Here is a 24,351-nt window from a genome sequence, read left to right as displayed (position 1 = left end):
GGGAGAGAGTCAGTATTAAACAAGCAACTTGTTTTGAAAGACAAAATGCATTGGCAGAAATGCAAGGTCTTTGTATTTACTAAATTAGTGGTGATTAATAGTAGTAATTTCATTTCAGATGGGTGGAACCTAACTTAATTCAGGGAAAAAGTATATTTATTTTTGAAGACAAAATTTTTATTACCTGAATTTACCTATTTGCTGACAACCCCCTTTTATTTATTATTATTTTTTAAATATATTTTATTGATTTTCTACAGAGAGGAAGGGAGAGGGATAGAAAGCTAGAAACATCCACCAGCTGCCTCAAACATCGACCAGCTGTCTCCTGCACACCCCCTACTGGGGATGTGCCCGCTACCAAGGTACATGCCCTTGACCGGAATCGCACCTGGGACCTTTCAGTCCTCAGACCGAAGCTCTATCCATTGAGCCAAACCGGTTTCAGCTCAACCCCCTTTTAAAATATTTTTACTGATTTCTGAGTAGAAGGGAGAGGGAGAGACAGAAACATCAATGATAGAGAATCATTGATTGGCTGCTTCCCATTAGGAATCCAGCCCACAACCTGGGCATGTGATCTGACTGGAAATCCACCCGTGACCTCCTGGTTCACAGGTTGACTCTCTATCACTGAACCATGCTAGCAAGGCCTGTCTCTCCTCCCCCCCTTTTTTTTTCTTGAAGAGTGGATCTGGATCTCAAATATAGCATATGTATCAGAAAAAATGCCTTAAGTATATGGTCATCCAAATGTCCCATTAACAATAGACTTCTATTCATAAATTCAAGGGCTTTTAAAGCAAAGTTCCTTAGAAAGATTTAGTCACACTGAAAGATTATAGAAACAATGCTCTGTGTAGTGTGGTCTCTGACATTACTTAGTGGTTTTAGAAGTTTTTCCTGGGATAGAGGTATTAGTTTTATACCAGCTATAATTCAAACTGAGAAAACCTCTTGTTTCAGCAAGTTTTTTTTTTTTTACAAGAGAAGTATTAATTTTCTTAAGTATAAGTGGGTATTTGGTAAATCCACTTATTTAATCTCAATAGTATACATATATGCATATGTATATGTTGTTGTTTTGAGTACTTTGATTCTAATAATGACTTTATATTTTAACTAAGCTTTAGGGGCAAATTTCCAAAGAGCAGTATAGGTATAAGAAAATCATGGCTAACACCCTGTGAGTTGTTTTCACTACACATATATGCTATTTTGAAATGTTTTGATTCACTGACGTCTTGCCAGTGTTCAAAGATAAAGAGAGATACTGAAGATCTGGAATGGAAACAATTTATTTTAGACTACTGGGCAAATTATGTTTTGTCTAGTTACATTTTAGTGCTAATTTCCCCATACACACACACACACACACACACACACACACACACACCTTGAAGCCTAAGCACATTAGGCTTTTTTTAAAAAGCAAAAGGGCCCTAGATGGTTTGGCTCAGTAGATAGAGCATTGGCTTGGCCTGTGGACTCAAGGGACCTGGGTTTGATTCCAGTCAAGGGCACGTGCCTGGGTTGCTCACTTGATCCCCTGCGGGGGCATGTAGGAAGCGGCTGATCAGTGAGTCTCTCTCAACATTGATGTTTCTCTCTCCTTTTGCCTTCTTCTCTGAAATCAATAAAAATATATTTTAAAAAAAAAAAGGGGGGGGGGCAAAAAGAGTGCAGTTAGCATGGCTCAGTGGTTAAGCATTCAACCTATGAACCAGGAGGTTACAGTTGGATTCCCAGTCAGGTCACATGCCCAGATTGTGGGCTGGATCAGGAGGCAGCTGATCAGTGATTCTCTCTCATCTTTGGTGTTCCTATCTTTTTCTCCCTCTCTCTTCCTCTCTGAAATCAATAAAAATATATTTAAAACAAAAGCAAAAATATAGAGGGTTGAGTTTCAATTTAGAATAATCTGCCTCATAGATTCTAAAATGTTACTTCCCGATCCTTCCTTAATAATGAAAATAAAATGAACGTGCAATAATACCTTGCTTTACGAGTTCCTAAAAAGTTTATTAGAAATCATTTTATATTAGAAAGTACCAAAAGCTATTATAGTTTTGGGACCAGTCAATTAAGTAGTTCTCTAGTTAAAATTTTAGATATTAGGCCTGTCATGGGTTGAGTCATCGACCCATGCACCAATAGGTCACCAGTTCTGTTACTGGTCAGGGCACATACCTGGGATGTAGGCTCGATACTCAGCATGGGCATGCAGGAGGCAGCCAATCAATGTTGATGATTCTCTCTTGTCTATGTTTTTCTCTCTCTCCCTTTCTCTCTTCCTCTCTAAAATCAATAAAAACATTTAAAAATTTTATATTTTGGTTAAACATGCTAGTTTTAATTTCTTGATTGCTATAACCCCCCCCTTTGGTATAAAGTATGACTTTTTAAATCATGTTTTCACTTTATCAGAAATTTAAACCAAAATTCTAAAAGTAAACATTGTGAATATTGGTATTTTCTAATATGGGGAAAAAATATTAATCTTCCTTTGATTAAATAATTTTTAGTGTTATGTGATAGAAATGTATTGTCATACAGGATTTAGTTCCTATTTCTTAAATAAATTTTTTTAGAATAGTTTTAGATTTACAGAAAAATTGTGAAGATAGTGCAGACTTCTTACATGTTCTGAAATCCAGCTTCCCCATTATTAATATCTTATATTATTTATTTATTTTTAATATATTGATTTTTTACAGAGAGGAAGAGAGAGGGATAGAAAGCTAGAAACATCGAGAGAGAGACATCGATCAGCTACCTCTTGCACATCCCCTACTGGGGATATGCCCGCAACCAAGGTACATGCCCTTGACCGGAATCGAACCCGGGACCCTTCAGTCCCTAAGCCGACGCTCTGTCCATTGAGCCAAACTGGTCTCGGCAATATCGTATATTAGTATGATACATTTGTTACAATTAAACCAATTAATGAACCAATATTGATTTATTATTTGACAGCTAGTCTTTTTAATATTGCTAACTTAAAGTGTTTTTTTTTATGTTATAGTTCTTCATAATTTAACTGATCTATTTTCCTTTATATTGCTATAGTCTATTCATTGGACTGTTTTCTTTTTCCATTAGGAAGTCCATGAAATCTAGAAGTAGAAGTCCTGTATATTCAAGACATTCATCTTCTCATAGTAAAAAGAAGAGATCCGGGTCACGTAGTCGACATTCCAGTATCTCACCTGTCAGACTTCCATTGAACTCCAGCTTGGGAGCTGAACTCAGTAGGAAAAAGAAGGAAAGAGCAGCTGCTGCAGCAGCAGCAAAAATGGATGGAAAGGAATCCAAGGGTTCTCCTATTATTTTAGCTAGGAAAGAGAACAGTTCAATAGAACCTAAGGATTCGGGTTTGGAGTCTAAAAAGTTACCCAGAGGTTTAAAATTGGAAAAACCTGCCCCAGATGCTGAACTAGTGAATGCATCACATCTAAACATAGAAGCCAAAAATTCTTTAGATACAGGGAAAGTAAAGGTGGATGAGAACTCTGAAAAGCATCCTGTTCTTAAAGATTTGAAAGTACAGGGATCAAGAGACACTAAGCCCATGGCATTGAAGGAGGAGGTTGTTACTCCAAAAGAGACAGAGACAGCAGAAAAGGAGACCCTTCCACCTCTCCCCACAGTTACTTCTCCTCCACCTCCTTTACCAACTACTACCCCCCCGCCTCAAACCCCCCCTTTGCCACCTTTGCCTCCACTACCAGCTGCTCCACAGCAACCACCTCTGCCTCCTCCCCAACCAGCATTTAGTCAGGTTCCTGTTTCTAGTCCTTCAACTTTGCCCTCTTCTACTCACTCAAGGACGTCTACTCTGTCCTCTCAGGCAAATTCTCAGCTCCCTGTACAGGTTTCTGTGAAGACTCAAGTATCTGTGACAGCTGCTATTCCACACCTAAAAACGTCAACATTGCCGCCTCTGCCCCTTCCACCCTTATTACTTGGAGAAGATGACATGGATAGGTAAGTCTCATAGTTAACTGAGAAAACTTAACCTCTTGATCTAAATGTAATACATTTTTCACAAACTTTGTTAAAACTACTCTAATGCATGGCTATTTAGAATGCTTTTATGAATAGGAAATGCCTTTGATGTTCAATTTTCAGTGTAAAAATCCTTATGATATTACTTAGGAGGAATTACAATTTGAGGCCCAGTAACCCTTTTTCTCATAAATCTATTTATTGATAAGGCTACTTTGGATTGAAATTTTAAAAAATCAATAGCATTTTCTCCTCAAATCTTTATGTTGAAAATTTTAGTAGCTATAGAAAAAAAATTTTTTTTTTAAATATATTTTATTGATTTTGTACAGAGAGGAAGGGAGAGAGATAGAAAGCTAGAAACATCGATGAGAGAGAATCATCGATCAGCTGCCTCTTGCACACCCCTTACTGGGGATATGCCCGCAACCAAGGTACATGCCCTTGACCGGAATCGAACCCAGGTCCCTTCAGTCCCCAAGCCGACGCTCTTATCCATTGAGCCAAACCGGTCTCGGCTAGAAAATTTTTTTTAAATGATACAATTAAAACCTTATACTCTTCACATTTGCTTTAACTGTAGATATTTGATATTTCTGAGTACTTTAATAATATCAACAACATAATATAAATAATAATCTATATATATATGTGTGTGTGTGTGTGTGTGTGTGTGTGTGTATATATATATATATATATATATATATATATATATATATATAAAAGCCTAAGTGACCATTATGACTGAATGATTGGAATGACTGGAACAACTAGTTGACCAGTCGCTATGATGCACATTGACCACCAGCAGACGCTCAATGCAGGAGGTGCCCCCTGATGGTCAGTGCACTCCCACATCAAACCTCCCCTGACTGGCCAACCTCCCAGGGTCCCTCCCCCCAGCTGGCCAGCCCCCCATAGGCAAGCCAGGCCTAAGGACCCCACCCGTGCACGAATTCCTGCACCTGGCCTCTGGTAGGAGTAATAATAGTGGATATCCTCAGTGGTCCTAACATGTCTTATGTCTGTTTTTTTGTTTTGTTTTGCTTTGTTCTTCCTTCCTGGTCCAGGAGGAAAATAAGCCAGGTTTATTTATTTTAAAAAGTTCTGCTTTAAAAAAAACAACAAAAAAACAATTATTCTATAAGAAGCAGAAGAACAATATGTAGAATCTTTACTAATTAGAATACAAATTCACAGTGGGATAATGAGAAAAACTAATTTTAATAAGCTTTCTGAGTATTGAGAACTGATGAATGATTATGAAGCATGAGTCTAATTTTATAGAAGACATTAGGAAATATTTTTAATTTCTTGGCAGAACTAGCTACCCAACTGCCACCAAACCCAATTTAGCAGTGACATATATCATGCAGCATTTATGTTACTGTTTTTTACTGAGATGTCCTTTTGTTTTCTAGGATATAAGTTTAGTTCACTACACCAAATTTTCTTTGTAAGCACAAAAATAAATACCACTGATTTTGCATACTGTTCCAATTCTTAACCTTCCATTACTTTCCAAGTGACATAGGTAATTTGAGCAGCGATATATTTCAGCCATTTAGAGCTATATTTTTCCAGACTACTCTGTGTACCTTTTAGGAAGGTGCAAGTGCAATAAATGGGGGAAACCCCTTCTCCTAAAACTTTTTAAATCTGATTTTAAAGAAAAATTCCACATTCTCTTCTAATATTAATAGGTATTTATGAATTCTGCCACATACTGAGAACTATAAAGATGAATAACAGAGCCTGAAATTTATGTAGAAATACTTACAGACCCAACCTATATGTTTTTTTTTGTTTGTTTGTTTGTTTTTAATATATTTTATTGATTTTGTACAGAGAGGAAGGGAGAGAGATAGAGAGTTAGAAACATCGATGAGAGAGAGTCATCGATCAGCTGCCTCTTGCACACCCCCTACTGGGGATATGCCCGCAACCAAGGTACATGCCCTTGACCGGAATTCAACCCGGGACCCTTCAGTCCCCAAGCCGACACTCTATCCATTGAGCCAAACCGGTCCCGGCAACCTATATGTTTTTATAGTTTTTGTTGGAAAAGGAACATTAGTCAGTTTTACGTCATCCAAAGGGACCCTGGGCCATTATCTTACCCACAAGAACCACATTTAAATATTAGTTTATATAGTGTTTAGACCAATATCATTGTGGCTAAGAATCTTTATTTAGCTAGCCACATAATTATTGCATCTACTATCATGGGCCATGCGGAGTGCAGGTTTTCAGGTGGAATGATGTTGATAGATGGCACATAGGGGTTTCTATATTTCAGATTAGAAATTAAGGGTAAAGTAAGAGCATACAGTGCTTATGTAAGTATGCGTGGCTGTCTTTAAGAGTGTGTATGAGAGCCGAGACTGGTTTGGCTCAATGGATAGAGCGTCGGCTTGGGGACTGAAGGGTCCCGGGTTCGATTCCGGTCAAGGGCATGTACCTTGGTTGCGGGCATATCCCCAGTAGGGGGTGTGCAAGAGGCAGCTGATCAATGACTCTCTCTCATCGATGTTTCTAACTCTCTATCTCTCTCCCTTCCTCTCTGTACAAAATCAATAAAATATATTAAAAAAAAAAAAAAAAAGAGTGTGTATGAGAGAGGATGAAGTGAGCAAACTTTTTGTTATAGATCACTTCTGATTCTGAAAGTGTGACTATACTTTATTTCATAGTCCAATGTAATTACTTTAAAATTATGTTTATTACCATTCGTTTTTCACTTAAAAGCAAATTATTAAAGGTAGAAAAATGAAAATGAAGATACCTTTCAATATCAACTTGTTCATATATATATATGCTCTTCATGTGCCATTTGTAGCTGTTTTTTACATGAAAAATAATTTTTATGTAAGAAAACTTTTCAGGAAGAAATTTAAAAGTTGCACATGGACCTCACTTACATTCTTATCTTCTCATGTGAAATTGCAGCAGCTTAAATGTTAAGAATATGATACACAGCTTTTTATTGCCTGCAGTGCTTTAAACAAGGCACACAGAATGCATTCAGTAAATATTGGTTATTTGAATGAATAAGTAAAACTGCTGAAGGAGTCAGAGTCTGTGTGAAATGACACTGGGCATGGATGACATAAAGCTTATATTAGAGGATTTGTCTTCTTTTAGTTAAATCCTTTTAGAAAAAGAATGAAACTTCTTTCAAACATAGATTGTACAGGAGTGTATTATTAACCCAGGTATCAAATGCAGGAGTGAATTTAATTAATGGTATTGCAAAACCTTTCAGATTCATGGTTTACATTTCTTGGTTTCTATAAACAAAGGCTGATGTGTTCGGCGGGTAGGGGAGGCTGGGGGAAGGTCAATTGGGGGGGGGGGAAAGGAGACGTATGTTCTATTTGTAATGTTTTAAACAATTAAAAAATAAATAAAGGCTGCCTGGCCAGAATGGCTCAGGTGGTTGAGTGTTGTCCTGTGCACAGAAAAGTTGCCAGTTTGATACCCTATCAGGGCACATGCCTGGGTTGCGGATTTGATCCTCAGTCAGGTCGGAGGTTGGGTCAAGGCACATAGGAAAGGCAACCAATTGATGTTTCTCTCTCTCATCGATTTCTCTCCCTTTCTCTCTTCTCCCCTTCCTCTCTTTTAAGAATGTACTCAGGTGAGGATTAAAAAAAAATAAAAAAAGCCAAGACTGCCAAACACCCACTTTAAAATAGTGTGTTTTTCATGAACATAGTTCATGAGGATCTCTTGCTTTGAAAGAAATCATCTGTATGAAACTTTCATTTAACCATATAGAGTTTATAAATCTTTTTTTTGGATGCCTGGTTCATTTGGAGTTTATTAGACTTCTGTAGAGTCTACACTATTCCTCTTTTAAAATATATTTTTATTGATTTTAAAGAGGAAGGCACAGGGAGAGAGAGAGAGAAACATCAACGATGAGAATCATTGATCGGCTGCCTCCTGCATGCCCCACACTGGGGATTGAGCCCATAATCTGGGCATGTGCCCAGACCGGGAATTGCTGGTTCATAGGTCAACACTCAACCATTAAGCTACACTGGCCAGCCTACACTATTCTTAATGGCTGTTTATTTAAAGTATTGAGCTCTTATAGAAAAGAAGGTATCTGTAGGAGCATTCACATTTGATTTAACATTTTGCTAATAGAATGCTTAGTTCTAATTTTAAAAATATATATTTTTATTTTAGAGAGGAAGGGAAAAGGAGAGAGGGATAGAAACATCAATGATGATACAGTCATTGATTGGCTGCCTCCTGCATGCTTCACACTGGGGATCAAGCTCATAACCTGGGCATGTGCCCTGACTGGGAATTGAACAGTGACTACGTCAATGCTCAACCATTGAGCCACACTGGCTGGACTGTTTCCAATTTTTAATGTGTTACATACCAATTTGCATTTGTGTGTGTGTGAGAGAAAGAGAGACAGAGACAGACACACACTGATTTGTTGTTCCACCTATTGATTCATTCAGTGGTTGATTCCTTACCTGCAATCTTGGTGTTTCAGGACAATGCTCTAACCAACTGAGTACCCAGAGTTCAACTCAAATTTTTAATTGAAGTTTGTAAGAATAAATCAATTTAAATAATCTGTTTTAAGTGAAAGAGGATAAATTGTCATATTTAAAGTTCATGCTATTATATTTTTAACATTATGAAGAAATTTTCTTTTTTAAAATATATTTTATTGATTTTTTACAGAGAGGAAGGGAGAGGGATAGAGAGCTAGAAACATTGATGAGAGAGAAACATCGATCAGCTACCTCCTGCACACCCCCTACCAGGGATGTGTCCACAACCAATGTACATGCCCTTGACTGGAATTAAACCTGGACCCTTCGCCGAGACCAGCTTGGCTCAATGGATAGAGCGTCGGCTTGGTGACTGAAGGGACCCGGGTTCGATTCCGGTCAAGGGCATGTACCTTGGTTGCGGGCATATCCTCAGTAGGGGGTGTGCAAGAGGCAGCTGATCGATGACTCTCATCGATGTTTCTAACTATCTCTCTCCCTTCCTCTCTGTACAAAATCAATAAAATATATTTAAAAATAAAAAAATAAAATAAAATAAAAAATAAACCTGGACCCTTCAGTCCGCAGACCGATGCTCTATCCACTGAGCCAAACCGGTTTCGGCAGAAATTTTCTTTTTAAATTGTTCAAAAGGAATTACACTTTTTGAACAATAAAGACTTCTTATTAGAGGTGCTTCTACATTGTACAGATTAAATTTCATCATAAATTTCAAGAGGCTCTTGGGGAGTGGGGGCAGCTGGGGAGAGGTCATTAGGGGGGAAAAGACTTATTTAATACTTTAAACAATAAAGAATTAAAAAAAAACGTTTTAAAAATATATATTTCATTGATTTTTTTACAAAGAGGAAGGGAGAGGGATAGAGAGTTAGAAACATCCATCAGTTGCCTCCTGCACACTCACTACTGGGGATGTGCCTGCAACCAATGTACATGCCCTTGACCAGAATTGAACCTAGGATCCTTGAGTCTGCAGACTGATGCTCTATCCACTGAGCCAAACCTGCCAGTGCGTGCGAGAGAGAGACTCTTAAACTTCAGACAGTCCTGGATCTTGACAACTTTTATACATGAGCTCTAGCCAGTGATCTCAGTGGTTAGAGCGTTGGCCTATGCACTGAGGGGTTGTGGGTTTGACTCCTGGTCACAAGGGCACATACCCTGGTTGCAGGTTTGATCCTCAGCCCTGGTCAGGGTGCATGCAGGAGGCAACAAATCGATTTGCCTCTTTCATATTGATGTTTTCTCTCCTTCTTTCTCCTTCCCTCCTTTCCACTCTCTCTCTAAAAACAGAAAAATAATGGAAAAAATCATCCTCTGGTGAGGTTTAAAAAAAATTATACATGAGTATTATTCAATCTATTCACCGTAGGTGAGTTGTCTAAAGATATAAATTGGGAACCAGGAAGTACTGATATTAAGATAGTTCAGTACTTCTTGATACTGGATTTTTAAGTAATGACTTAAGAGTCAGTGTCTGCTTCCCTGTGTTAGAACATCTCGACATCCGTATGTCTTCAGAACTATAGAGTTATATTTTACTGAATGCCCTACACTAAAGGCTAAAGACCATAAAGTTGTTAAGCATTGCAATTTTATGGGCCATCATTCCAAGGTTTTTTGGAATATTGGAATTTGTTGAAATAGTATTTGATCCATATTCAACATGTATGTCCCGAATTAATAGAATGTACACATCCTGTCAAACGCTTAATTCTTTCTTGAAAAAAATGCGACTAATGTGATTTTTTTTCTAGAAGCAGTGTACATTTTCACAGTAGCAAATTATATTTGAATCCATAAATTAAACCTTGGATGAAACCTTGGATGAAAACAAAACCTAACTATAAAACATAGACTGAACATGAAATGATGGTGACAGAATTCAGATACTTTTATTCTGGTGAAGCAGAACGAAGAGCTAATGTATTTCTGAGTCATGAGGAATTGAAATTTACAAAGAATATTTTGCTAACCACTATGCTATATGCCTGAAACTAATACAAAATAATATTGAATGTAAACTAATTGAAAAATAAAAATTTGAAAATAGTTTCTTGGGAATAAACAATATCTGACATTAGTTGAGAAGTGAGGAATTTTCTTTCCCTGGATATCTTGAAAATTGGGGAAATTTTAAGAATGTATATTGTATCCTGACTCAAGAGTTTCCTGGTAATATGCTTTGTTCTCAGGGTAGAAAAATAGTGCAAATTGTACGATAACTATCAGTAATTTAAAGTTCAGATGATCATTTTGCACTCCATTTTTAGTTGATCTGAGTACAAACTGATCTAGATTCTATTCTGTCTGATTTACAGTAGCTTAAAATGATGAAAATTGGTAGGAAGTATTAGCTTTTGAGTTCTTTCACACACAAAGGGCAGCAGTATTCTTCAAAAAGGTACATTGCAAGAGTAGAGCTATTCTTTATGAAACATATTCATGAAAGAATGTGTTTCATCTTCTAAGATCTTCTTTTAAGAATTCCATCCCCTGTAGTTATCAACTGCATGTACCTGGCCTTTAGAAATTAGTATGTTAAACTGAACCAGCTTATAGGAGTAACTATCCATAGAGCTTATTTACTAAAGAAAAGTATTGCTTAGGGTAGCAAAAGTATAAGCCTGTCTTGACATGTTGTAAAGCTGTTCAAAAGTAATTCAGCTCAAGTTTTTTTTAATGGAAATGTAATACTCAAGTCACAATCTACTTTAAAAAGAAAAAGGAGAATATGTTTTTTTATAACCACTTAAGTCAGTATACTTTTCACTAGTTTTGATTTCCAGCTTAGCTTTATTTCTTTTTCCGAGTTCTAAAATACTACTTCCTTTGTCCAAGTTCTCTCCACATCTTTAGCGATATGGTAGTGTTACATTGTTGAGCTTTCTTTCAGTTGTTTAAATCTTTGCTGGTTAAAATATAGAGTAGGTTTGATGATGCCATGAGTTGTAGTGATACTTTGCAAATTTAAGATGATTACTTTCTACATTTTATTTCATCTCAGTAAAAATCCAAATAGAATCTGGCCTATGTGGCTCATTGTTTGAGTGTTGCCCCATGCACCAAGAGGTTTCTGGTTCGATTCCCAGTCAGGGCATATGCCTGGGTTACAGGCTTCTTGATTCCCGTGGGAACATGCAGGAAGCACCTGATTGATGTTTCCCTCTCATCAATGTTTCTATTCCTCTCTCTCTCTCCCTTTCACTTTCTATAAAAATCAATATAAAAATCTTTAAAAAAAACAAAAGAAACCCAAAACCTAAGAATCTTGGGAAGGATATTAAAGGAAGAGTTTGTTAAAGGACCTACAAGTAATATTCCAAAATTTTATTTTATATGTGTATATATACACACACACACACACACACACACACACATATATATATATATGTTGATTTTTTACAGAGAGGAAGAGAGAGGGATAGAGAGTTAGAAACATCGATGAGAGAGAAACATCGATCAGCTGCCTCCTGCACCCCCCTCCACTGGGGATGTGCCTGCAACCAAGGTACATGCCCTTGACCGGAATCGAACCTGGGACCTTTCAGTCCGCAGGCCCACGCTCTTATCCACTGAGCCAAACCAGTTTTGGCATCTTTTTTTTTTTTTTTTTTTTTTTTTATAATACATTTTTGTTGATTTTTAGAGAGAGCAAAACATTTGTTGGTTGCCTCCCGTATTCACCACAACCTGGGCATGTGTCCTAAACAGGAATTGAACCAGTGACCTTTTTAAAAAAATTTATTTTTTTAAAATATATTTTTATTGATTTCAGAGAGGAAGGGAGAGGGAGAAAGAGATAGAAACATCAATGATGAGAGAGAATCATTGATCAGCTGCCTTCTACATGTCCCCTACTGGGAATTGAGCCCACAACCCAGGCATGTGCCCTTGACCGAAACCAAACCTGGGATCCTTCAGTCCACAGGCTGACTCTATCCACTGAGCCAAACCAGCTAGGGCCCAGCGACCTTTTAGTTGCACAGGAAGACACTCAACCAACTGATCCACCCCAGCCACGGATATTATTTCTTTAATATATTATAAACTTCTTTTTGCAAAACCAAGTCTTTTTAACTTAAACTCCTTTTTCTGACTTTGTATTATGGATTTTTTTCTTTTAAAAGTAAAATCTTTGTAATCTTTTAATAGCCAGACATTATAATCTTTGATAGTTTTATTTGCATATCCTGGAAGTAATTGTGATCTTTTCTTCTCTTCTTTATTGTTTAGTCCAAAAGAAACTCTGCCTTCAAAACCCGTAAAGAAAGAGAAGGAACAAAGGCCACGTCACTTACTCACGGACCTCCCTCTCCCTCCAGAGCTCCCTGGTGGGGATCCATCCCCACCAGACTCTCCAGAACCAAAGGCAATCACACCACCTCAGCAACCATATAAAAAGAGACCAAAGTGAGTTTTTGTAGGGACATATCTTTAAGTACAGCTTTTATTACAGTGAAGAACTTAGGAGCTTAAATCTCACACTTTCTTTTACAACCTACATCTGTAGGATCATACGTGTTTCCCTGAAAATAAGACATCCTCCGAAAATAAGACCTAGCACATGGAAAAAAAAGACATCCCCTGAAAATAAGATCTAGCGCATCTTTGGGAACAAAATTAATATAAGACACTGTCTTATTTTCGGGGAAACAGGGTAGAAGATTGAGACTAATGTATATCTACTAGAGGCCCAATGCACAAAGATTCGTGCAAGAATGGGCCTGCCTTCCCCTGGCTTCCTGCACTGCCTTCGCTCTGGAGCCGCCTTTCTGCCTTCCCAGGCTGCCCAGAGGCCTGGAGCAGCTGGGTGGTGTGGAATGCCTGCGTCATTGAATGGTGACGCAAGTGTCCGCCCTCGCCAGCCGCTGGGATTCTGCATGTGCAAACTATCCCACTGTCTTCGTTGGGTTAATTTGCATACTCCTATTGGCTGGTGGGCATCGTGAAGGTACGATCAATTAACATGTTGCTCTGTTAAATAGATTATTTTATTTTAATGGATAAAAACTTACTACTTAGGAGACCCATTCATCTACATTCACAGTTATGTAGCTTTTAATTATTTTTTAAGAAAAGCAATAATTTCCCCAATCCAAATATACCACAAACATTGATCCCATTGTATCTTTTGAGTTCATAATATTTAAAGTATTGAAGGAAAAATAAAAAAGCCTTTATACTCAGGGTGTGTAAGCCATGTACACATTAATGAAATTAATAGATGTGGGATTTTTTTTCTGTAATCACAAAAATTGCCACACTATAAATTTAATAGTATCTGGGTTTGATCTTCTGATTGATAGAATTCCTTTCTTAATAAAAAGTTACTTTTAGCGAAACCGGTTTGGCTCAGTGGATAGAGTGTCGGCCTGCGGACTAAAAGGTCCTGGGTTTGATTCCGGTCAAGGGCATGTACCTGTGTTGTGGGCGCATCCCCAGTAGGGGGTGGGCAAGAGGCAGCTGATCGATGATTCTCTCTCATCAAGAGTTTCTAACTCTATCCCTCTCTCTTCCTCTCTGTAAAATATCAAAATATATTTTTTTAAAAAGTTACTTTTATTGAGCACTTATTATTTCTATTTTTTTAATAAATCATTTTTTTAATATATATTTTATTGATTTTTCACAGAGAGGAAGGGAGAGGAATAGAGAGCTAGAAACATAAATGAGAGAGAATCATCAACCGCTGCCTCCTGCATACCCTCTACTGGGGATGTGCCCGCAACCAATGTACATGCCCTTGACCAGGATCGAATGTGGGACCTTTTAGTCCGCAGACCGACGCTCTATCAACTGAGCCAAACCGGTTTCGGCTATTTCTATTTTTATTGTAAAGCGATGATGAAGGGATTCTTTCCCCATTCTATAGTTGAGTAAGCAAATACTCAATAGAGGTCAGAAACCAAGCAGCAAATCTATTTTATCTTGAGTCTTTCTGAAGTAAAAAAATCTTTGTGTTAGCCATTGTGTGAGACTGTTTATAAGCTATTTCATATTATTTAATTCCTACCTTTTTTTTTTTTTTTAAATATATTTTATTGATTTTGTACAGAGAGGAAGGGAGAGAGACAAAGAGTTAGAAACATCGATAAGAGATAGACATCGATCAGCTGCCTCTTGCACACCCCCTACTGGGGATATGCCCGCAACCAAGGTACATGCCCTTGATCGGAATCGAACCCGGGACCTTTCGGTTCCCAAGCCGACGCTCTATTCACTGAGCCAAACCGGTCTTGGCGACCTATTCCTACCTTTTTAATAAAGAGATTCATAGACTCAGGAGTTAGAGAAATCATGAAAGAAAAATAAAATTTAGTAGACTTAATTTTAAAAGACAACTGTTTTTGTTTTTATTTTTGTTTTGTCGTTTTTAGAATTTGTTGTCCTCGTTATGGAGAAAGAAGACAAACAGAAAGTGATTGGGGAAAACGCTGTGTGGACAAGTTTGACATTATTGGAATTATTGGAGAGGGAACCTATGGCCAAGTATATAAAGCCAAGGACAAAGACACAGGTAAATATTGCCACGAAATTTAGATGGCAGGTTAAAGTTAGTAATACTGATGTCTTAAGTAGATTTATCAAAAGTAAAGTTTGAGTTCTAATTTGGTCTCTGAAATTTACTAAATAGACTAAAATTTCCCAAAAGAATAGTATAATTATTACAGTTTAAAAACCCTCCTCTTTTTTGTTGTCTTTTGTAAATGTTTTATAATAAGCTTGCTTAGAATTTAAGAGAGGGTAAAAATAAATAAAATGTGCAAATTGCTTTTTGTTTGATAAGGGGTTTAGTCCTTGAAGATAAAATAATATAGTTGAATTGGCGTATTTTAATAACCAAAATGTTTAAATCTTATTATGGGATTTATAAAAATTCAAGTCTAAAAGAAATCAATGATAAGAAAGGAAACTTAGGGATTTGTTTTTTTAAGATAAAAATGCATTAACATAGGCATTAAGTCAGTCTTTCAGAGCAAGGACATATATTGACTAGATAGTAGCCAAAAAAATGCTAGTTGATACTATAATAATTTGAATTTATTGTGACAGGAGAGCTAGTGGCCCTGAAGAAGGTGAGACTAGACAATGAGAAAGAAGGTTTCCCAATCACAGCCATTCGTGAGATCAAAATCCTTCGGCAGCTAATTCACCGAAGTGTCGTTAACATGAAGGAAATTGTCACAGATAAACAAGATGCACTGGATTTCAAGAAGGACAAAGGTACAAGCAAAGAGCTGTGTACAGGGTAGACTAGTACATCTTATTTTTATTTCTTAACATGTTTGCCTGTTTGCGTTGTTTATAGTTTTTACTAAACGCCAACTTTTTTCTTGAACCTATAGCAGAATTAAGATGTCAGTTAGCATATTGTTTTTGTGTTGAATAATGCTTATTTTATAAAATGTCCATTTTTCAGCGTACTCGTGTATTTTTAGAAATTATTGTTAATTATTAAAATTAGAGTTTGCTGTACCACCTAAAGTCTTTTTTTTTTACAAATATAACAATTATGGAAATTAAAACCCAGATTTATCAGTTACTTTCATTTCTTAAATTATAGTTTACAAACAATATTATATTGCTTTCAGATGTACAGCATAGTGATTAGACATTCATATCCCTAATGAAGTGATCACAAGTTTAGTAACTGTCACCGTGCATAGTTATTACAATTATTATTGGCTATATCCTCTATGCTGTACATTATATCCCTGTGACTAATTTTATAATTGGCAATTTGTACTTAATTCCTTTCACCTTTTTTGCTTCTATCCTCATGTCTCACCTATCTGGGAGCCATCAGTTTGTCCATCATATTTATCAGTTTGTTTCTTACTCTTATTTTTATTTTTTATTTTTTATTTTTTTAAATATATTTTATTGATTTTATACAGAGAGGAAGGGAGAGAGATAGAGAGTTAGAAACATCGATGAGAGAGAGTCATCGATCAGCTGCCTCTTGCACACCCCCTACTGGGGATATGCCCGCAACCACTGTACATGCCCTTGACCGGAATTGAACCCGGGACCCTTCAGTCCCCAAGCCGACGCTCTATCCATTGAGCCAAACCGGTCCCGGCGCTTACTCTTATTTATACATCATCTCTTCTGTTTATTGCTTATATGCATCCATATTTTTACATAGTTTTGCACTGATACAGTTTAGAATTCAATACAGGTATTTCTAAATCTTCAGGTTTGTTTTCCTTGATTTGTAACTTTTGTCTATTTTGGTGATAAAATTGTTTTTTTGTTTCCATACTTAGGTTTGAAGTAGTCTGTATAGGACATCTGATATACTTTTATTGAAATAAGTCTGAAGATTTAGAGATGGGCAGCTATAAAGAATGGAATATGTGAAGATAATATGAAATGTTATGAGAGAATATGATTGGGAGGAAAACGGGATTAAGAATATATAAACTTTGCCTTAGCTGGTTTGGCTCGGTGGATAGAGTGTTGGCCAGTGGACCAAAGGGTCCCAGGCTCAATTCTGGTCAAGGGCAGGTACCTTGGTTGCAGGCTCCTCCCTGGACCAGGCCCTGATGAGGGCTCGTGCATGAGGCAACCAATCTATGTGTTTCTCTCAATTCAATGTTTCTCTCTGTCTTTCTCTCTCTCTATTCTACTCTCCCTAAAAATCAATGGAAAAATATCTCCAAAAAATATCCCTGGTTGAGAATTAACCAAAAATAATATACAAGGTTACAGTTGTAAAATAAGTCAGGGGGCCCTGCTAGTATTGCTCAGTGGTTGAGCATCGACCTATGAAACAGGAGCTCATGGTTCAATTGTGGGTCAGGACACATGCCAGGGTTGTGGGATCGAACCCCAGTAGGGGGGTGTGCAGGAGGCAGCCGATTGATTATTCTCTCTCATTATTATTATTATTATTATTTTTTAAAATATATTTTATTGATTTTGTACAGAGAGGAAGGGAGAGATAAAGAGCTAGAAACATCAATGAGAGAGAGTCATCAATCAGCTGCCTCTTGCACACCCCCTACCGGGGATATGCCCACAACCAGGGTACATGCCCTTGACCGAAATCGAACCCAGGACCTTTCAGTCCCCAAGCCGACGCTCTATCCATTGAGCCAAACCGGTTTTGGCAATTCTCTCTCATTATTGATGTTTCTATCTTTCTCCCTTTCTCCCTGAAATCAATAAAAATATATTTTAAAAAAGTAAGTCAGGGAGATGTATAGCATAGGGAATATAATTAATGATATTGTATTAATTATGTGTACTGACCAGTGATTACTAGACATACTATGGTGATCACTTCATAAAGTATATAACAATTGAATCTCACTATGTTATATACCTAAAGTTAATATAATATTATATGTCAACTATAATCAAAAATAAATTTTACAAAAGTAATTGAAGTACATAAATTTAGAATGTAATGGATTAAGCTGGACTTATTTATATAGTCTTAAAGATATTAGCACTAGGGAAGTAGCACCTCTTTAGTTTGGTAGAAGTACTTTTAAAGTAATAAAAAGGGAATTCTGCTTATGTAATAGTGTTTAGATAAATTTATGAAAGTTAGATCTGATACTGGGTTTATTTTTGGGAATAATCTAAATATTCCACGTTAGAGAGAGAGGAAGGGAGAGGTATATATAGAGAGAGAAACATCAATAAGAGAGTAACATCATTGATTGGCTCACCCCTGCATGCTCCCTATTGAGCCCGAAACTTGGGCATGTGCCTTGACCAGGAATTGAACTGGCATGGATAGATGCTCAACCACCAAACCACACAGGCTGGGCTAAATTAGTTACTTTTTAAAATAATAAAATAATGGATGGATGTGATGCATGCCCATTGTGGAAAATTAAAAATATCTATCTATCTATTGTATAAAAGACTAATATGCAAAGTGTCCCTCTACTCATCTTACCGGTCGCTATGATGCACACTGACCACCAGGGGGCAGATGCTCAATGCTGGGGCTACCTAGTAGCAGTGACTTAGCAGCAGCGGTTCTCAGGTGACACACCCTGAAATCAAGGAGGGAGTGTGATTCCACCTTCCGCCATAGGTTTGTTACTGGGGCACTGTCGGCCCCAAATCTGGTTTACTGCATTTACACTTGCATTTGCGTTCCACACCTTGTAATGACAGCAACTTTGCAGAGTGTCCTCTTGCACTCCAGAACCCCTTGGGGGATGTTGGAGAGTCGGTTTCAACCTAATTCCTGCAGGCCAGGCCAAGGAACTCCACCAGCTGGAGGGACTCTGCTCACTCTGCAGATGCCCTTCAAGCCACTCCAGGTGTGGCCAGCTGGGGAGGGACCACGGGAGGTTGGCTGCAGGGTGTGTCCAGCCCATCTCGCCCAGTCCCACCCTGCTGGCCATTTTCTAATTAATTCCCTTTCAATGTGCACAAATTTGTGCACTGGTGCACTAGTAGAAGAATAAGAAAAAGAAAATGGCAATCACTTATCTCTACTCCTACCCAGTATACCATTTTTAGAACTACTATAGTATTAGCATTTTGGCCTATTTCTTTCTAGTACTTTATATTATATATTTATCTTTTTAAAAAATAGATTTTATTGATTTTTTTTACAGAAAGGAAGGGAGAAGGAGAGAGAGAGTTAGAAACATTGACGAGAGGCAAACATCAATCAGCTGCCTCCTGCACACTCCCTACTGGGGATGTGCCCGCAACCAAGGTACATGTCCCTGACCGGAATCAAACCTGGGATCCTTGAGTCCGCAGGCTGACGCTCTATCCACTGAGCCAAAACAATTAGGGCTATATATATTTATCTTAACATTACTGGGATCAAAGTATAGTTAGTGTTTTATAGCTCTCATAAGCAGTTTCTCATATCATTGACATGTTTTAATGACTGTGCATAAAGATAGATGAATCCAAATTTACTTCATCAGTCATTGTTGAGCCATTAATTGCCAGTTTAAAAATATATAACTGCATTGAACATCTTTGTACATAAATCTCTATATTTAGATTTATTTCTTAATATAGTTTCTGAAATGTAGAATTATTTGCCCAAAGGGATTTTCATATTTATTGTTAGATTGCTTTTAAGAAAGAGAGTAATAATTTATGTCCCATTAGTGAGTGTCTTTTCCATTTTATTTTCCCTAACATTAAGTACATATTTTTTTAAAAAATGGTTATCTTAATAGGTGAAGTATATTATTTTGAATTGCATTTCTTATATTTCATTTGAGTTTCCCCCCCCCCATGTTTATTAGTTTTACTTATTTTTCTTTTTTTGAGTTGTCCTTTGTCTACTTATCTTTTGCAGTTTTGTGCTTTTCTTATTAATTTGTATGAGGTGGGAGCTAAATCTCTCTAAGATATTCCTTTAATATAGTGGTTCTTAACTTTTTGGGGTCATGACCTCTTTAAACATGAATCAGTTTTTCAAAAAAATACCTTTACTATGTTGCATACATATATCTTTAAAATGTTGCATACTGTTTCAGAGAGTTTGAAGGGTCCTTCAAGCCTACCCCTAGATTCAGAATCCTTGCCTTTTATGTTACCAGGAGACAGACTTTTAGACTGGATAATTCATTGTCTAACTAGGTCTAGTATTTCTTATGTTTTGATATTTGTCTCTATTATGAACCCTATTGAAAGTGGCATTATGGTATGGATTTCAAATCTTTTATAGTTCTCTAGAAGTACTTTTTTTATCTGCTTCTAAATTTAGGGAGTTTAATTAGATGATTCACCTTTCATTATTAAATACTATAAAATTTACTAACAAATTATACAAATAAACTGCTTCCCCCCTCCCCTCTAGCATATTATGTGAGTCCCATTAATGAAGGTAAAGATTTCTACAAAAGTAGTCACCAGACAGTATGTAACAAAATGGGCATGGTTGTGTGTTACAAATAAAACTGTATTTACAACAGATTTGGCTCAAGGTCTATCATTAACCAATTGACTTAGATAAGTGGTCGATAAACTTATTAGTCAACAGAGCCAAATATCAACAGTACAATGATTGAAATTTCTTTTGAGTGACAATTTTTTTTTTAAACTTAAACTATATAGGTAGGCACATTGTTATTAACTTAATTAGGGTACTCATAAGCTGGCCTTTGCTAAAAACTCAAGAGGCCAAAGAGCCGCATGTGGCTCGCAAGCCACAGTTTGCTGACCACTGACATAGATCATACAATACTAATAATAATACATGATTGGGGCAGTTGTCCTCAAGACATAGTAGTCTAAAGAGTTCTGGACTAGGAGTCAGACGATTAATTCAAATAGTTCTGTAACTTGTTATTAGAAAGAGCAAGTTATTTACTCTGAATTTAGTGTGTTTTTTTTTAAATTTAGTTTCTTCTATAAAATTAAGCAGTTGTTTCAGAGGGCTTTATGGTCAACTCCAAAATTATGTTGAAATTTGAAGCATTGTAATTTAATAATCCTTTTTCTATTGTATTTAATTTGTTCTTTTATCCTATGTAGGTGCCTTTTACCTTGTATTTGAGTATATGGACCATGACTTAATGGGACTGCTAGAATCTGGTTTGGTGCACTTTTCTGAAGATCATATCAAGTCCTTCATGAAACAACTAATGGAAGGATTGGATTATTGTCACAAAAAGAATTTCCTACATCGGGATATTAAATGTTCTAACATTTTGCTGAACAACAGGTAATATGGTAAAACTAACATGTGACCTGACTGGGAATTGAACCCGTGACCTTCAGGTTCATAGATCTATACTCAACCCCTGAGCCACACTGGTCAGGCAGATTCACTCATTGTTTTCAACATTTCTGTTTAAAATATTTGACAAACATAGATAGCAATATGAAATTATTACGACATATTTTTTGGTCTTTGTGGAGTGGAATGACCAACCATACAGGGTTACCCAGGACTGTCCTGGTTTCAGTACTGAAAGTCCTACATGGGGTGGTTGGTTGGTCACTGGAGAGCTCTGAGTTTAGTAGGGGAGCTAAACAAATTGCTCAATTCAGTAAGCATTTTATTAAGCCCATTTTTTCCCTTGAATTTGGGAGCGCCTGGGGAGATGCAATCTAGAGCAGGGGTCCTCAAACTTTTTAAAGTGGGGGCCAGATCACGGTCCCTCAGAGAGCTGGAGGGCCGGACTATATGAACTACTAATTCCTACTGTAACACCTCGGCTGCGCTCACTGCCCAAAAAACCTGGCGGGCCGGATCAGACTCCTCTGCGGGCCGCATGTGGCCCGCGGGCCATAGTTTGAAGACCCCTGATCTAGAGGAATAAATAGGAATTTATCAGAAAGACTGACAACAGAGGGCCGAGTTTCTAGGCAAAATAAATTGCATTGACAAAAGCACATAAATGTGAAAATAACATAGCATGTCTGAAAAATGAAAAAAATCAGTATTGCTAGGGTAAAGCTGAACAGTTGCAAGAACCAATTTAAGGATCTAGTATAAAGTCGCTAGGGAGGTTAAACTTCATAGGTGACAATCACTGAAGGATGTTGGTTCAGTTAATTCTTTGTTTTTAAATTATAAAAATGCATTATTTTAAACTAAAAAATATATAAACTGCATATATTTGTACTTTAATATCTTTTTGAGACAAAACATGTTAAGAGATTATTTCTTTCTCTTGCTATCTCTATGACCCACAGTTCTCATTAAACTGGGCGTAGTTAATTTACATCTATAGTCGTAATGCTTTAAGAACTTGATGATGGTATCAGCTTGCAGCTTTCTGGGCTATAGTATGATTATACTTTCTTCTATTCCTTTTGCTCCTCCATGGGGGATATTTCTGGCCGCGGAATAACTGCGATCCTGCTCTGTGTCTTTTCTGGATGGTGGGTCAGGCCCCTCCCTGTTTCTGATTTCCCACAATCAGAAAATTCAGGAAGCTAAGCCGGATGTAGGAGTCTCAAAGTCTAGTTATATGTAGCTTTTGCCCTTCCCATTTAATTCTGTCTACACAGAGACTTCTGGGTAATATTACCTGGAGGGAATGGTAAGGAGTCCTGAGCTGGACAAGAAAGAGAAGTTGATAAGAGAGGGAGGAGAGCAGGGCTAGTAAGTCATGTGGGAGTTCCAAACTAGCAGTATACGTATATTCAGGAGTTACCAAGCATAGAACCCAAGGGAATGGTCAGAGAGGAAGAAAATTAAGTATATCATGAACTTATTAGTCAACAGAGCAAAATAAGCAAGTTTAAGAAGTGAATGGCCATAGATGTCCGATGATTATAAGACATTATAAGACTTATAAGAATATGAAAATTAAAAGGTCAGTGAAAACTGGGGTAAGTGGTAGGTAAGACAAAAGGAAGGTGATGGTAGATATGTCTTTAACTTTTAATTTAAGGATGCAGAGGTTTGAGTATATTTAAATGGTAATGAATAGAAAATCAATAAAAGTTGAAGACTCAGGAATTTAAAGTTGGGAGGGTCTAGAGGAGTTGGAATCAAAGCCACAGGTGGTAGTAGCCACAAATGTAGGTGTTGATTAGCCTTGAACAAGAAAAGAGATTAACAAACTTGTCTGTAGTTGAAGGAAGGGAAGGAAGGTTATAGGTGCAAAAAGTTTATAGGTAATATGATGGCCTCTATTTTCAATGAAGGACATTTACTGAGAGTGAGTGGGAAGGGTGGATTGGGTGCTGGTTATATTTAGGTCTGGCCTATTTTTCCATAACTTTGTCTATTGCCATTTTAACTTTTAGTCTACTGTGTGCCTTGAGTCGTGGACCATCTCAGGCTCTCAGAGTAAGATGCCAAGAAATTTGAGGAACCCCTTTTTGTCTCAATATAAAACTCAAGTCAGCTATTCCTTTCCATTTTGCTTTTCTCAGAACTTGCTTATAAATTGAACTTTAAAATGTAATGATGTTTGGAACAAATAGGTAAGATCCCATAATCTTTACTAGGAATGATTAGAGTTGGTTTAATGTAAAATTTTGTTGTTACAGGCACACTTTGGAGATATTGCTAGGTTGGTACCAGACCACCACAATAAAGCAAATATCACAGTAAAGTGAATCATACAAATTTTTTTGTTTCCCAGTGCATATAAAAGTTATGTTTACACTGTAGTCTATTGAGAGTGCAATAGCATTATGTCAAAAAAATGTACATAACAGAATTTTAAAAAGTCTTTGTTGCTAAAAAAAAAAAAATGCTAACCATCATCTGAGCCTTTAGTGAATCCTAATTTTTTTGCTGATGGAAAGTCTTGCTTCTCTGTTGATGAAATCACAAAGCAAAGAGCAATAAAATATGATATGCATGTAGTAGTTACTTTGTCTTACTATTCTGTCCCATTGCTGATACTTTGAGACCACCTCATAGCATAGCCTTCTTTCCCCTTGAGGAGCTCTCACATCATAGCCTCCTCTTTTTTTCCTCTCTCTAATCTCTTCCTGATCTGGGCTATTATGCATCTGAGATATCTCCAGTCCCTAAAAAAGAGTGAGCTGCCTTTTCATTCCCCAAGAAGTAACACAAGCTGTACATGTAAATAAATAGGCTACATAAGAGTTTAAATATGATTAATCTGAAATAATAAATGGTTTTTTAATAGTTTGCCAACATTTTGTGTTGATGGTTATTAAAATATTACTTGCCATCACTGTCAAAGTCAGCATACTTAGCAGAGTGAAGTGTGGGTGTGGTCCTTTTAAGGGAGTGGTTCTCAAAGTGTGGTTCTCAGAATGGCAGTACTTGCATCTAACTGTGGGCTTGTTAGAAATTCAAATTTTGGGGCTGTGACCTCTACTGAATCAGAGTCTCTGGCACTAGGGCCCAGGATACTTT

The 24,351-nt window shown here is 37.1% G+C and overlaps 1 protein-coding gene across 16 annotated transcripts in view; it reads left to right on the top strand.

Annotated features, from left to right (window-relative positions):
* CDK12 (cyclin dependent kinase 12) overlaps positions 1 to 24,351 on the top strand; it is a 75,299-nt gene that overhangs the window by 3,770 nt on the left and 47,178 nt on the right. For all 16 annotated transcript variants that reach the window (XR_014793017.1, XR_014793018.1, XR_014793019.1 and 13 more), the window contains exons 2-6: positions 3,103 to 3,987; positions 12,789 to 12,965; positions 14,933 to 15,072; positions 15,609 to 15,779; positions 21,033 to 21,222. Coding sequence is in view for 2 of the 16 variants with exons in the window: in XM_084862398.1 (XP_084718524.1) it covers positions 3,103 to 3,987; positions 12,789 to 12,965; positions 14,933 to 15,072; positions 15,609 to 15,779; positions 21,033 to 21,222 (1,563 nt within the window). In the remaining 14 variants the exon portion in view is untranslated. The remainder of the gene's footprint in view (positions 1 to 3,102; positions 3,988 to 12,788; positions 12,966 to 14,932; positions 15,073 to 15,608; positions 15,780 to 21,032; positions 21,223 to 24,351) is intronic.

The sequence above is a fragment of the Pipistrellus hanaki genome (genome assembly GCF_964339955.1).
Source record: "Pipistrellus hanaki genome assembly, chromosome: 16".
Classification (NCBI taxonomy): domain Eukaryota; kingdom Metazoa; phylum Chordata; class Mammalia; order Chiroptera; family Vespertilionidae; genus Pipistrellus; species Pipistrellus hanaki.
Note: the sequence above shows the minus strand (reverse complement) of the source record. Positions and strands in the feature narration are given on the sequence as shown.